The sequence below is a fragment of the Lutra lutra genome, chromosome 10, assembly GCF_902655055.1.
Source record: "Lutra lutra chromosome 10, mLutLut1.2, whole genome shotgun sequence".
Lineage (NCBI taxonomy): Eukaryota > Metazoa > Chordata > Mammalia > Carnivora > Mustelidae > Lutra > Lutra lutra.
In genome coordinates, this window is record NC_062287.1 from 10,577,330 (window position 1) to 10,592,460 (window position 15,131).

General features: G+C 55.2%; 1 protein-coding gene across 2 annotated transcripts; it reads left to right on the forward strand.

The window, feature by feature from the left end:
* Nucleotides 1–579: 579 nt before the first annotated feature.
* On the forward strand, nt 580–15,029 carry HTR3A (5-hydroxytryptamine receptor 3A). Of its 2 annotated transcripts, XM_047693780.1 has the most exons (10): nt 580–829; nt 2,969–3,135; nt 4,055–4,099; nt 5,997–6,106; nt 7,555–7,724; nt 10,121–10,281; nt 10,665–10,875; nt 10,977–11,183; nt 12,673–13,197; nt 13,396–13,652. In XM_047693780.1, the coding sequence occupies exons 1-9, from the start codon at nt 763–765 to the stop codon at nt 12,966–12,968; spliced, it is 1,434 nt and encodes a 477-aa protein (XP_047549736.1). In that variant the 5' UTR covers nt 580–762; the 3' UTR covers nt 12,969–13,197; nt 13,396–13,652. The 2 variants fall into 2 exon arrangements, with proteins under 2 accessions (XP_047549736.1, XP_047549735.1); XM_047693779.1 differs by lacking the exons at nt 12,673–13,197; nt 13,396–13,652 and adding an exon at nt 14,515–15,029 and having other exon boundaries at nt 625–829.
* Nucleotides 15,030–15,131: the final 102 nt, after the last annotated feature.

Below are 15,131 nucleotides of genomic sequence, written 5' to 3' on the forward strand. Positions count from 1 at the left end.
CTATTATATTTTTATAACATATTATTGTACATATTAAATATATTAATATATTTGCATAGTATAAACTACAGATACATATATGTATTGCTACTTAAATATTTAAATTTACATATTTAGATGAAAAAAGTAGATAAATACTTCAATAAGGACAAAAGAGCAGACATGGACTAACCTTCCTCTGTCCACAGAGATGCCCGGTCACCTGCTTGGTTAGGGGCTCTCGTACCCCCCCCCCGCCGTGGTGTACAATAGCCTTCCTGCTCCCACAGCCTGGCCCCTCCCCTCCCTGCTCCCACCACCTCACCTCTCCCTGCCTCGGCCCCATGCTATCAAACCACACTGGACGTAAATGAAGGCAGGAGCCCGAGCACCTCCCAGCAGACAGACGCACCCTCCTTCGGGGGGCTCCTGAAGTTTCTCCCAGTTACTCCTTGGGGAATTTGGCCAGACCACCTGGCTGGCTGGGTGGCCCAAGGCCGGCCCCATGACATCAGCTGGGCGGGCTCCTTTCTCACTGGCTCCCTCTCCTTCCCTCCCGCCCTGAAACCTGATCCAGCAGAAGAACTGATTGCAGGAAAACCTGGAGGCCGCCCAACCCCAGTGGCGGGGCTCCATGAGGCAGCAGCCTCAGAAGGTGTGGGAAGCAGCCCGGAGAGGCAGGCGGGCTGGGACACACGAGGCCCGGAGCGTGCAGGCAGGCTGCACCCTGGCACGACTCACCCCGGGCTCACGCCCAGCATCTCACACCCAGGAGAGCTCACCATGCTGTTGTGGGTGCCACAGGCACTGCTGGCCTTGCTTCTGCCCACGCTTCTGGCACAGGGAGAAGGTAAGGGGACCGGTCGCGCCCATATGACTTGCTGACCCCTGCAGACATGGGCGGGGGGTGCTTGATTCCCCCAGGGCTTGAGGGAAGCAGGGTTTTGGGGTGGGTGCTGCTGCAGGAGAGTCAGGGATCGTGCCGCAGGTGAGCATGAGAGGAGTTTAAGGGACTGGGGTCCACCTCCAAAGTTGGGGCGGTTGAATGTGGGTGGGGCGCTGGGCCTGCTGAGAGGGACCCAGCAGCGGCCTGGCACACAGCTACCAGAGAGGGGCTTCTCTGTCCTTTGCCCTGCCCTAGATTCATGGAATGACATCTGCAAGTTTCCTTGGAGCTGAGGCAGTCTACCCCTTCTTGTTGTCAGTGGGAATGCAGGGGTCCAGAGAGGGGCAGTCATTCACTCAAGGTCACACAGCGCCTTCGCAACAGAGTGGGGACCAGAGCAAACATAGCCATCTTTCCTCCACTTTCCTCCACTTCCCTAGTCTTACTGCATGGGTTCCCTGGGCCTCCTTTCCCAAACTTCCCTTCCAGAGCGAAACTCCAGCGACACCAAACTTTTCTCATTCCCCCACCCACCCTTTCCTGCCTTCCCAGGATAAAAGATGTTGGGGCCACCAAAGGATCGGTTTCCTTTGGCTACAAACAATATCGGTTCCCCATTCCAGAAGGTCATCTCCCCATCCAGAGCTAGGACGGAGCTGGGGCTGGAGCACAGTTAGGATGCCGTCTCGGGGCTGGACAGATAGGAAGAGCTTAAACACGCGATGGGTTTCCTCTCCTGAGCTGTCCCTGGGGAAGTTCAGAGGGACAAACGCCCCAGGCTGCTTGTCAAGACCCTGGTCTGGGGCTTCCCTGGCTGAAGAGTAGTATTGTCCCTTCCAGCAACGGCTTTTCGCTCCGAGTCCTGCGGGGCCCTGTCTGGTGAGACACACAGAGACTGGGAGTTGAATCTCTTTTCCTCCACTCGCGGGCACAGGACCCACCTTTCTGAGCCTTGGGGACTCTTCTCTGTAAACGATGCTGTCATGACAGCCACCCCAGGGGGCTGCTCGAGATCGAATTGAATAATATGTTCCCTGAGATTATCCCACAGGAGACACTCAATAAATGGTCTCTGGCCTCCCGCCCCTCTCTGCTCTTCTCTGTCATTCTGAGGGGAATGGAGAGTTTATCAGGGAAAGGACAGGGAGAGGCACCTGCTGAGGCAACGACCCAGGTGGCACCCTGCTCGTCCTCTCACAGCCCACACCCTGGCCCTCTGGGGCCTTCCTCTTCTCTCCCCCTTCATACTTCTTGGCATCTCTCAGGAAATTCTTCTGCTATTTCCCAGAGGGATGACAGGTACACATGAAACCCCCATAGAATGGGGAGAGGCCTACGAGTTGGGTTTTCTCACCACTCTCTGGTCCCTCTAGGCCTCGGGCTCTGGGGACAACTCGGTTTCTCCCCACTTCCTGTTCACCCCACACCTAACCCTCTTCCTATCTTCACCAGATCTGCCCACAGAGCAGAGCAGGACGCCTCTGAAGGAGTCCTGCCCAACCCGCCCCCAGGAGCGTGTGTTTGCGGCTGAGAGGGGGGGATTCTGCAGGAAGGGAAAAGAACGTCAGCATTCCTGGAATGGCTCCCTTCTTTCCTCGTCAGTAGCAGGCTGGGGTCAGGGAGCCAAGGGCAGACACCGAGGCAAACCCTCGTGCGGACCTTGGGGCTTAGAGATTGTGTGCTTTGAGCTGCCTTTCCTCATGTAGCCCCAGTACCACGTCCTGGGGCCACTCCTCCCTGGTCCCCCAGGGCCCCTCATCCGTCCCCACAGGCCCGCCGCCTCTGAGCTTGTACCTGCTCTCAGCCTTCCTCAGCCCTTGGCCTCCCTAGACCTCACCTGTCTTGTGGCCCCGGTCTCTACAGCCAGGCGAGCACCCCCCTCACACACAGGAGCGTACCTGTCACCCTGAGGAGACAATAGCTTCAGATCTGTTTATCTCTGGAGACAAAATGTTTAATCATGGGAATTTCAGTCAGTGGGCAGACCTGGGGATCTGAGACGGAAATAGTGGAGACGTTTCCCTCTTAACAGCTTTCAAACCAGGGCAAGAGAACTGGGGGAAGCCTCAGGCTCTGAGGCCCACTGTGAACTGTTCTTCCCAGCCAGGCACTGGAGGCCCCTCCAGGCCCAGAACACCTCCAGGCCAGCTCTGCTGAGGCTGTCAGATCACCTTATGGCCAACTACGAGAAGGGCGTGCGGCCCGTGCGGGACTGGAGGAAGCCCACCACCGTGGCCATCGACGTCATTATCTATGCCATCCTCAGCGTGGTGAGCGCTGGGCCCCAAACTGCCCCGCTCGGAGGTAGACCTTTAGGGGTGGGAGACCATGGAAGGCCAAGTCACCCCCTGGGCAGTACAGTGGCCATTCAAGGACCCAGAGTACCTGCAACCTGGCACAGACCCGTGTCAGGACAGACGATGTCACCCAACACCTGCCCAGTTGCCCAAACCAGAAAACGGGGTCACCTGTGTGGCTGCTTCTCCCGACCCTTATGGCTAGAGACCCACTTTCCACTCAGTGTGTCGCGGTCACCAAGTCTCCGTGTGAGTGCTGTGAGGCTTCAAACTGCCCTGTTCCTCTCCAGGCCCAAGCTGTGTTAACGTGGGCCCCCACACACGGCAGGTGTTGCTGAAGCGTTGTTGCAGAATGAATCCGAAACCAGTGATGAATCTTGTTCTCGATGCAGTCTTGTCCCTGTTGCCGGCACACCAGGACAGGAGGGAGATACAGATCCAGACGTATAGGCATACAGATACGTAAAAACATGTAACAGAGAGAAGATATTGTCTATAGGTCTCCTCTTATCTCTATGTTATGTATATTATATACATAAAATAGATGTAATATAAGAGATGTATACATATCTATAATATGCATAACAATAGAAAATAGTAGAAGATATATATATACACTTTCATATATATATGAAATTTTATATATATATGAAATATATATATATATACGAATGTGTATATATATGTGAAATTTTTAAAGAATTGGTTGTATTTCTTTCTAGATGTGTCTAGTAAAAGACCACCTCTTCCTGGCTGGCTCCGTTTCCCCTTTCCTTCACTCTCACTTCCCAAAGGACTAGGGACACAAAGTAGCAGCTCCTGTTGGGGTGTGGGTGCAGGGCGGACGCCCACCCCCAGGGCCACCAAAGCTGAGCTCCCTTTCCCTTCACAGGATGAGAAGAACCAGGTTCTGACCACCTACATCTGGTACCGGCAGGTGAGCGACCAACCGCGCGCCCACCCCCATGTCCTGAGATCTGGGCTTCCCCTGCCAGGAAGGATTCCTCCATCTCAAAGGCATCAGGAATCTCAGAGGCCTTGATGAGGGAGAGGGAGGGAAGAGGTTAGGAAGCAGACTCTTGAGGCCCAGGAGTCTGGGCTCCTCTCATCTCAGGACTGGCAGTGGAAGGAAGCGTGTCTGTCAGTGGAGGAGGAATCCTCCAGACCCCTCTGGTTTCTGGGGATTTTCACAGCGTCTGGAACAACAACTTGCCCAGCCACTGTTGATGGACTATCTATAGTGACCGGGAGCTCAGTGGGCAGCAACTGCACTTTCAGACAACTCTCTTTGCTAGAAAGTTCTTCCTTCTATTACGCCAGGTGCAATGACAACCAAATTGGGCGATTGGCAGGGGGTGACTCCATCCACCGAGTCCTCACCCCCTCGGCCACCTCCCCACTCAGTTTCTGACCCACATCGCTCCGGCGCTGGTGGAAACTCTCTGAGGCCTTTACAGCACGTTTGTGGGGAGCCCGCGGGGAGGGAGGCCAACAGCGCAGGCTGCTGTCCACGGGCTGGTCTGCTCGGGCAGCCCCTGAGCTGGGGGGCGGACGTGAGAGCCGGAGGGAACCCCAGTGGCTGGAGAGCATGGGCAGGAGGACGGGGCCGGTTCCTAGAGGTCAAACGTGAGAGAGGCTCTGTCTGGGGGCATGCCTGGCACAGGACGGTCTCAGTGAAATCCTTCCCTCTCCTCATGCGCATACACCACTACCAGCTGCTCATGGGGCAGAGAGGGGGTGGAGGAAGACGCGGGAGTGCGGATTCCCGTCCGACGGTGCCCCTCGGCCGCACAGAGATCTCACTGTGGAGCACACCTGTGTCAAGGGAAAGGGCCCAGCCCAAAAAGGCAGCCTGGAGCTCCTTTCCTGGGACCTCAGGCTTAGGTCCCACCGCTGGACCTCAGGGTCACTTGTCTGCCCAGCAGCTAGGGGACACCAACCTCTCGTCTTCCAGAGACTATGCTAAGGGGCCAGAATCAGAGACGCAAACTAGACTCAGGCCCTGCCCACAGTGAGCTCACAGTCTAGGGGGCCCCCACACATGGACAGACCCGTGAATGCAGCAAGAACAAGAGGCCAACCACGGGAGCAGAGGAGGCACCTAAACGCCCCACCTGGGCTGTGGGGTCCTGGAAGGTTCCTGCAGAAGGGAGCAGACATGCATTGGTAAAGTCTGGAGGGACGAGGAAGACCTCCCTCAGGGGTGAAGACGGCGGTTGCGGTGTGGGAGCGTGGGTAAGAAGAGATGTGGGGCGTTCACCTCCCATGGCCGGAGGTGAGAAGCTACAGAGAGGCAGAATTCACGAGGCTAGAGAGAATGCTGGGGGGTCGGACAATGCGGCCCATTGTAGGCCGTGAGGTCGAACTCTATCCCAAGGGCAAAGTTGGCGACTAGAGTTCTAAGCGAGGGAGTGACACAATTAAGTTGACATTTTAGATCAGTCATTCCGACAGGATGGTGAGCAATGCATTGATCCAAACTTAACAGTAACCATCTCTAACCTGTGAGGTGCGTGTTATTACCTCAGTTTACACGTGAGCAGACCAAGACCCAAGAGGCTATCTGTCTAAGATCCCGCGGTTGGCAGCTGGGCTGTTCAAACAGGAGAAATGGCCGCATGCCTTCCCTGGGCAAAGCTTCATCTGCCTGGGTCATACCTGCATGCGGGGAATGTGTGAGCACAGAGGTGGGGGGCTCTTGGGTACTGCCAGGTGATCGGGGACACCAATACCCAGATTCACCCTGAGCAGTGACATCACCCTGAGTTGCGGATGTCCCCCCCCCCACCCAAGATGGAGGGGGCTGCCTGTGACCATCCCCACTCCTCCTCTAGTACTGGACTGACGAGTTTCTCCAGTGGAACCCCGAGGACTTTGACAACATCACCAAGCTGTCCATCCCCACCGACAACATCTGGGTCCCAGACATTCTCATCAATGAGTTGTGAGTGCTGTCACCCAGTCCTGGGCTGCCCGGTGCCTCCGGGGCTGGGGAGGGACAGGGCGTGGGGACAGGACTCTGCACCGCAGGAGAGGTCCCACCCAGGCTTGCAGAACTGTCAGGTGACTGTAGGAATTGCCTTGGGCCCCAACTCCCCTTTGTGGTTGGTTGGTTTTCTCTTTTCTTTCTCTTTTCTTTTTAAAAACTCCTTTTTCTATGCCTGATGTTGAAACTTTGCTCTTCTTGGTCCGAGGGCCCCCTTCCTGGCGAGGGGAAGCTGAGGAATGAATCCCCACTGTTAACAGTAGCCGAATGAGGGGCAGCTGGATTACCAAAAGGGGTGAAGTGCCCCAGGGGTCACCACCTTGGTCACAGGGTGATTTGGAGCTGTAGAGGCTCTGACCTTTCAAGTCATGCAATGACTGGCTGGCTCCAGCTTGTACCCCCAGTGAGAAGTGGGTACCCCCATCCTTTATTACCAACGGCTGAACACTGTCTCATGGGGCCCCCAGCTAACATCCGTTCCCTCCATCCTTCAGGCTCCTTCAGGCTCTGCTGCCTGGGCTTCTGAGTGCTAGAGCATGGAGAGGGCTGGGGAGACAGATGGAAGGAGGAAGGGGCCCAGGGCCAGTAGCCTTCCACTCAGTAGGCACTGTGTTGTCCGATGCTTGGGGTCCCACTCACTCTGTTTTTCAGGGAAGGCAGCTGACCTGGAGCCCCATGACCTGCACAGCTCAGGCTGCAGGGATCCCAGTTCCTGGCTGGGTCTCCAGTTAAACTGTGAAGCAGCCTGAATCTTGATTTCTCATCTCTCAGCCTTATTCCACAGGAGGTTACAGGCTCGGGACGCCCAGCTCAGGCCATTCTGTGCCACAGTGGCCACTTGGGAGAGCCTAGGGGTTGGGGATCTGCTGAGAGAGTAGGGCTAAGTCTTGCAGAACTTTCCACCTTGCCTCATTTCTTCTCCATGATTTCTCTAGTTGATTCTCCTCCAGGCAAGATCATTCTCATGTCCAAAGGACTACTAGGGATGGGGAGCAAAGGGAAGCCCGGGTCAGGATGGAACCCGAGGTCCTGCTTTCCCACTGAGACTGCCCATTGCCCCTGAGCCAACTCCTGGGACTAAGCTCTGCCCGGCTGGGGGTGGTGGCATGGGGACAACTGGGCATGTGTGTTAGAGCCAGTGGCTGTGAAGTACATGGATTCCCTGCCTGCCTTTTGTGGCGAGGTTGCCAAGGGAATGAAGGAGAAATGCCCTTTCCTGCTTGGAAGGTAACCCTGACAATGGCAGGTAAGAAAGCCTAGAAGAGATGAGAAGGCAACTGGGCAGGTTGTCCTGCTGCCCAGACCCTTCCTGAATTTCTATCCCTGCTGGGTGGCTCAGAGACCTTCAGACTCCCAGAGCTTGATCTGCTTCTTGAACCCCCAAACTGACCCTCTTCCCTGGCCAGTGTGGACGTGGGGAAGTCTCCAAGTATCCCGTACGTGTACGTTGGGCATCACGGCGAGGTCCAGAACTACAAGCCCCTTCAGGTGATGACCGCCTGTAGCCTCGACATCTACAACTTCCCCTTCGACGTGCAGAACTGCTCCCTGACCTTCACCAGCTGGCTGCACACCAGTGAGTGCTGCATGGGGCTCCAGGAAGGGGCAGGGCATGGTGGAGGAGGGCAGCCCCTAGGAGGCTCTCTCCTTTATCCAAATCACTTCCTGCTTCTTTTCTTAATGCCGCTGAGCCTGGCCTCTTCCTCCAGACAGGGCTCTGCGCTTGCCCTTTCTGCTCCCTCAGTTGTCTCCAGGGTCCAATGAGGCTGTGTAAACTTTCAGCAGGACACTCAGTAAGGCCAGGACAGGACGTGGCCCTAAGTGTCCCTCACTTGTCTTCTCCACTGACTGCACCCTCCCCCCCAGCCTTCTGCAGTAATCTCCTAGCCAGTCCCCCTCCAATCCATGCTCCCCATAGCAAATGGTGAGAACTTATTAAAATGCAAATCGGGGGGCACCTGGGTGGCTCAGTGGGTTAGGCCGCTGCCTTTGGCTCAGGTCACGATCTCAGGGTCCTGGGATCTCAGGGTCCTGGGATCAATCCCCGCATCGGGCTCTCTGCTCAGCAGGGAGCCTGCTTCCCCCTCTCTCTCTGCCTGCCTCTCTGCCTGCTTGTGATCTCTGTCTGTCAAATAAATAAATAAAATATTTTTTAAAAAATGCAAATCGGACCTTGTCCCAGCTCTAGCTTAAAAGCCTGAGTGGCTTCCTGGGACTCCTGAGACAGAATCCTTCACCTGGCTCGCAGGGCCTGCGCTTGACTCACTACAGCATCCTCAACCCAGTGCACACTCCCCTGAGTTCAGCTCCAGCCCTGCTGCCTTCCTTTCCAGGCCCCGAAGCCCCTTGTTCTCTTCCTCTCCAGGCCCCAAAGTCCCTTGTTCTCTCCCTTTATCCCAGGCTGCTTCCTCTCCTGGGCCCCCTGCCTCCTCCCCCTCCATCTCCTGCTCCCCTTCCTGCCCCACTCCTGCCCCAAACCCCTCCTGGTGCGGTCAAGCCCCCTGCTCACCCAAACCCAGCAGCAGCCCAGTGCCTCAGGGAAAGCGGGCTCATCCCCAGATGAGGTCCCCCCTTGCCCAGTTCTAGAGCACCCTGTTCCCCCCACTTCCATTGCATACGTAGGTACTTGTTCAAAGTCTGCTTCTCTAGCAGAGAGAAACCCAGAGAGGGCAGGACCATGATTTCTGACCCAGCGATGGGTCCCCAGGACAGTGCCTGGCACAAAAGAAGGGGCTCGGCCTCTTTTATTTAGTGGGTGAATGCCAGGGGCTCAGTAAATCCCAGTGAGGAGAGCGTCACACTCCTGCAGAAAGGCATCCTCGCTTCTGATTTTATCACATTAACTGTACATTACGAAGGTAACACACAACTTCCTTGGGCAAAACCCAGAATTACAAATAATCTTAGACTTTTGACCTCTACCTACCTTTAGTCCCAGACTCTTCCCCAGAAACTCCCCACACCAGAACGGCACAGCTCTTATAAGTATAAGCTTCATATGGCACACTCTTCCAGATCCTTCTCTGTGCTTGGCCTATACATGGGCAGACACATCTGTGGAAAGCCCATGAAATTTATTTCATATACTTTCATTTTACGAAATGCATCATTTATGCTACTGCTACCTGGTTCTTTGCACTCTGTGAGAGTCCTTGGACGTTTTTCCAAGTTAGTGCCTATTTACATGTTTCTCATAAATGTCTGCTATGGAGTAGCCTGGGGTTTGAAGGCATCGTAGTTTAGTAAGCCTCTTCCTCATTGATGGACACATACCTCTCCTGTCGCTGTAATGGACACTCCCGGCCTTCTAGGATGTACCTGTTTCTCCAGCAGGGATGCAGACGAGTAGAACTGCTATTTTCTAAGTGAAGTTTTCACTTATTTCCCTAGTTCTCCTTTATTCTTCCTTTCTTTCCCTCTCTCTCTCTCTTTCTTTCTCTCTCTTTCTTCTTGAGAGAGAACGTGCAGACGTATGAGTGGGGATGGGGGACAAGGGAGAGGGAGAGAAGGAATCTTAAGCAGGCTCCATGCTCGGCATGGATGTGGGGCTCAATCTCAGGACCCTGAGACCATGGCATGAGCTGAAATCAAGACCTTAGATGCTTAACCTGACCGAGAAACTTAGATCACGTTTAAGGGCAGGCAACTCTATCAGGGAAAGGTGAAGAATGTTGATTTTTGTTCATTTCATAAGTAGGTGACCCCAATGGAAACATAGAAGGTTTGGAAGGGGTATGTGCAGTGGGGGGAGACAGAGAAGGAGATAGGGAGAGGGAGAAAGGGGCTTTCTAATAAGTCATTTGTCTAGTTCTGGTTCTTTGCATTTCACTGTGTGTTTTCATGCACACTGTCGCTCCCCTCGCTACTGCCCCCCACCCCAGGTGGGTACCGTGTGCACTGTTACCTCATTCGAGCTAAGTCCCATCCCAGGGTCTGCAGCCTCCAGAGCCGGCTTGCTTTCTTCCCTCTCAGTCCAGGACATCAACATCTCCCTGTGGCGTCTGCCGGAAAAGGTGAAGCTCGATAAGACCGTCTTCATGAACCAGGGCGAGTGGGAGCTTCTGGGGGTGCTGACCCAGTTCCGGGAGTTCAGTATGGAGGACAGCAGCCATTACGCAGAAATGAAGTTCTACGTGAGTGGGACTGGGGCGGGCACAGGGGGATGACCACCGGAGCTGGGGGTCATCAGACCCACGTGGACTCCAGGAGGCATGGGGTGGAGGGTGGAGGGGAGAAGCAGCCCTTTTCCTAGCCCAAGGGTCACACTCATGCCTTGGAACTTTAGGGAAGTAGGTGGGGAGTAAGGAGTGTCCCTCTGCAAGTAAGCTGTCCCTTACTGCTCCGTGGCCGCCACAGGCCTCTATCCAGAGACAGAATGTGAGGTCGGTCCAGTCTCCTCTCTCAGCAGTCTGGCCCAGAAGCTCACAAAGCAAGGGGGTCTGGGAGGGGCTGGCGGTTCTGGGGCGCAGAGCCCGTCTGCCCCAGCTTTCCCCCACAGCTCCCGTCCTGGTCTTAGGTGGTCATCCGCCGGCGACCCCTGTTCTATGTGGTCAGCCTGCTGCTGCCCAGTATCTTCCTCATGCTCATGGACATCGTGGGCTTCTACCTGCCTCCAGACAGTGGTGAGAGGGTCTCCTTCAAGATCACACTCCTCCTGGGCTACTCCGTCTTCCTCATCATCGTGTCGGACACGCTGCCGGCCACAGCCATTGGCACTCCCCTCATTGGTAAGGCCCCCCTGGGGCAAGCGTGCAGTGTGGCCGAGGGACAGAGAAACCAGCCCCCTCCCACCTGCGCTGTGTGCCCCCACCCCGCCCCATATGCGCAGGAGTCTACTTCGTCGTGTGCATGGCACTGCTGGTGGTGAGCCTGGCTGAGACCGTCGTCATCGTGCGGCTGGTGCACAAGCCCGTGCCCGCCTGGCTACGGCACCTGGTTCTGGAGCGGGTGGCGCTTCTCCTTGGCCTAGGGGAGCAGCCGGCTTCTCGAAGGCCCCTAGCCACCTCCCCAGCCACCAAGACTGATGACTGCACAGGTGAGAGAAGGAGGGGGGTTCCCACACAGGGGCCTGGGCCTGGGGACTTGGTGGAGAGCCTCTGGCTGCCGTGGCGGGATATGCCAGGGTCTGGGCAGGGCCTCGAAGTGGGTACTGTCCTGCGCATGACCCCCCATCCCCGGCCTCATGGGAAGGCAGCGGAGTTCAGATGCAGGCATCAGCGGGACCCTTTCCACACCTTCACCTCCTCTCATCATCCTGGGGATGGGTAGGGAGAAGGAAGGAGTTCCAAGGGCAGAGCACATTGGGAGCTGAGATTTCGGGGCTGAGAAGAGCCCTTCTCTGAGATGGGCCCTAACAGGGAGCAAATGCGTGCTGCTCAGACAGCAACGGGACTTCTTCCCCAGCAGGGCGAGATCTGCAGCAGGATTGCCAAAACTCCTGCATTCCATCAGCTTATAGACCAGGCCCCTTTGAATTTCAAATGCCTATGAGACAGAGAGATGGGGATGCTGGGGACATGGACTGTGGCATTAGTTTTCCCTGAGACATTGTTACAGACACTACCTGGTGGTGGTGGGCGGGGTTCGCTGTGGCTCACTGATGTATTTGTCGAGCGCTTTGGGCCAGGCATGAGTATCTTCTGTGCACCACCATAGGCCATCCTCAGGCCCCCTAATAGCGTTCCCATCCTCATTTGCCAAATGAGGAAACAGAGGCTTACGGTCAAATAGCTTGCCCTTAAGCCATAGCAATAGGAACTGGTGGAACTGAGCGGAACACAGGCCCATCGGCTGCCAAGCTGGTATTCCTAACCACTGCACCCGCTTTTGTCCTCCCTTCTGGCAAGACCTAGGCCTTTTACAGACGGTATGTGGCTAACCTAAGACCACCTCACCATGAATGGATGCGCTGGTACACCAGCCTCATGCCCAGCTTATCTGCTCGCCTGCCAGGTGGCCATGGCTGGAGCCAGATTTCCTGGTGCAGAAGGCCTTGGGTTGGAGTCGAGGAGAAGAGGACAGCATGGCCTACCGGCAAGGGCCGTGAACTCACAGCCCAGATGCCTTAGGCCTTGGTGGCCTCACATTTAAGTGATGCCCTGGGTGTGACCACAGGCTCCTCACTTACCCTCTGTGAGCTTTAGCCCCTTCCTGTAAAATGGGCAAGTAATTATCACTCCTACCCGGCCTCTCTCATGGGCTATGAGGCTCAAATGAAATAATACCAAATTGCTGGAGGAAGCCCAGGCCTTTAAAAACGTGCATGGGAAGAAATAAGCACTAGAGTCACGATCTCGGTGACCTGCGGAGAGGATGGAGGATGTGAGTGAGAGGGTACGCGAGCGTCTCCGACGGTGTTGCTTTCCTTATTTGTTTAAGTCACGTGGTGGGTCCATAAATAGGTGAGTTAACCTCTATAGCCTTTCTGTCCAAAATTGTTCATAACAATTTCTCCAAGCCACCACGCAAGCAGAAGGGATGGTATTCATGCTCCCTCCTTTGCCAATGCGCTACCCTTTTTCCAGACGGAAACCACTGCAGCCATTTGGGAGACCCCTGGGACTTGGAGAAGACCCCAAGGGGCCGAGACAGCCCCCCGCCACCACCGCGGGAGGCCTCGCTGGCAGTTCGAGGGCTGCTGCAGGAGCTGGCCTCCATCAGGCGCTTCCTGGAGAAGAGGGACGAGAGCCGAGAGGTGGCCCAGGAATGGCTGCGTGTGGGCTCCGTGCTGGACAGGCTGCTGTTCCGTGTCTACCTGGTGGCGGTGCTGGCCTACAGCATCACCCTCATCACTCTGTGGTCCGTCTGGCAGTATTCTTGAGTGGGCATGGCCCAGCAGGGGTGTGGGGGCGTCAGGCGCTGGCGAGAAAAGGGATGGGGTGCAGGGCCCAGAGGGAGCCACAGACGTCTTCGAGACCCTGTCCAAAGCCAGTGTGTCTCAGCAACTCTGAACCAGGGCTGAGACTTCCCCAGAACGCTTGGCGTTCAAGACCCTTCCACCCCCGCCTCCCACCCCCAACTTACTATGGCTTTAAAACATGCTGCCAGGGGTGCCTGGGTGGCTCAGTGGGTTAAGCCTCTGCCTTCCGCTCAGGTCATGATCCCAGGTCCTGGGTTCAAGCCCACGTCGGGCTTTCTGCTCGGCGGGGAGCCTGCTTCCTCCTCTCTCTCTGCCTACTTGTGATTTCTCTCTGTCAAATAAATAAATAAAATCTTTAAAAATAAATAAATAAAACATGCTACCATAGATCAGGACCAACCCAGGCATCCCCTGCCTTCATTCTATTCATCTATGCCTCAAGCCTCGGTTTCCCCTTGTCCCCTCCCTGCATACGGCACTTTGGACTTCAGCCCATCTCCCTCAACCTTGGTTTTAGATTTGAGGCAAACCAGCTCTCTACCACACAGGGCTGACAGCACCTCCTGAGGCTGACCCGACCTTAATGGCTCCTTCCTCACCTCACCTGTGGCCACTTCCCAGAGCACTCATGTTATGTCAGACGACCCGGGGGGGAGGGATGGGGAGGGAAAGAGGGAGGGGTGTGGGCAGAGGGAGCAACAGAATACAGTGAAGGCCTAGACTTACTTTTTTTTTTTTTAAGATTTTATTTATTTCTTTGACAGACAGAGAGATCACAAGTAGGCAGAGAGGCAGGCAGGGGGTGGGGGGGGGAAGCAGGCTCCCTGCTGAGCAGAGAGCCTGATGCAGGGCTCGATCCCAGAACCCTGAGATCATGACCCGAGCCAAAGGCAGCGGCTTAACCCACTGAGCCACCCAGGCGCCCCCCTAGACTCACTTCTTAACGCTTTGTCAGCAGCTGGGTGGGGGGAAGAAGAAGTTTAAAGTTACTGGTGGGAAGGAGGTAGAGGCATTATCCGTGGTTTCAGTTGTTGGGTGCTTCCTGCCCCCAGTGAATCAGGAGTTGACCAAACAGGGGCTGTAAGGAGACACAGTAGGAGGTAGAATCCAAGGTGGGAGGATAAGGACCACCACCACTTAGCAATGGAAAGGTGAGGAGCCAGAAGGTCGGTTCTGTTAACCCCTAGGAAGATGCTGGAAGTGTCCTCAGGGTCCTGTTACCATTCCTGGCTCCTGGTCTCTGGGCGAAGCTGGGAGCAAACTCTCTCCCTGCTAGCGGATCCCACGGTGGAGGCAGGGACATCAGCACCACGGCCAGCACTCGCTGGTCTTGGTCTTTGGAAGATGGAGGAAAGCCAAGACTTGAGTTTAACTATCTCTTTTGGGAACTCTCCACAGCCAGCTCTGGGCACATTCACCCAAAAGCAGGACCGTTGAGAGAGGCAGAGTTGGGTGCAAGGTCTTTGGTGTTACGTCTCATATCCTGGTCCCCTCTCCTAAACACCAGGGTTTACAAGACATGCTGAGGAGTGCCTCAACTCTATGATTCCCTCACTCCATCATCTGACAAGTGTTCAGAGGAGAGGAATGCTAGAATCCGGCAAGAGTGACCTGAGTGTCACAATGTTTGCTTGACTCTTTCTCTGGTCCACCCTTTCTCATTCCAGCCCTTAGGCTGCCTGTCGCTCAGAGGAAGACATGGGGGAGAGGGATTGAACCTGCCAGTCTAAAGGGAAAGGACCCCAAAAGAGGAGTATCTGGGATGAATGTTCTGGGCTGGCCAGTCATGAGGGTTTCAGTATGGAACACCTGAACTTATACCTTCTCGTGATCCCAAAGTGCAGTTCTAGTGTAGACCATCCTGGGAGGCTAGGAGGATGCCAGACCTTGGGCCCTCGGGAGCTTCAAGACTGGGAGAGCCTGCAGACTGTGGAAGGGAACTTAATCTGTTTCAACTTCTCTCAGCTTCTCCCTATGTTCCCCAACATGCAAAATGAACTCATTAAATATTATTTAACTGGTTGCTCGTTCCTAAGGGCAAATTGAGAATGAAGTTTCACCTGTTATTTCCACCCCAGACATATGTACCTTTCCTGTTAATTAGGGATTTAAATTTATCTTTGT

What these genes read in the sequence shown, in the direction of transcription:
- HTR3A (XM_047693780.1), top strand. Translation starts at nt 763, where the DNA reads ATGCTGTTGTGGGTGCCACAGGCACTGCTGGCCTTGCTTCTGCCCACG. An exon ending in CACCAGCTGGCTGCACACCA is followed by an intron (nt 7,725 to 10,120) that starts GTGAGTGCTGCA and finishes CTTCCCTCTCAG; the next exon opens with TCCAGGACATCAACATCTCC. An exon ending in CAAGACTGATGACTGCACAG is followed by an intron (nt 11,184 to 12,672) that starts GTGAGAGAAGGA and finishes CCCTTTTTCCAG; the next exon opens with ACGGAAACCACTGCAGCCAT.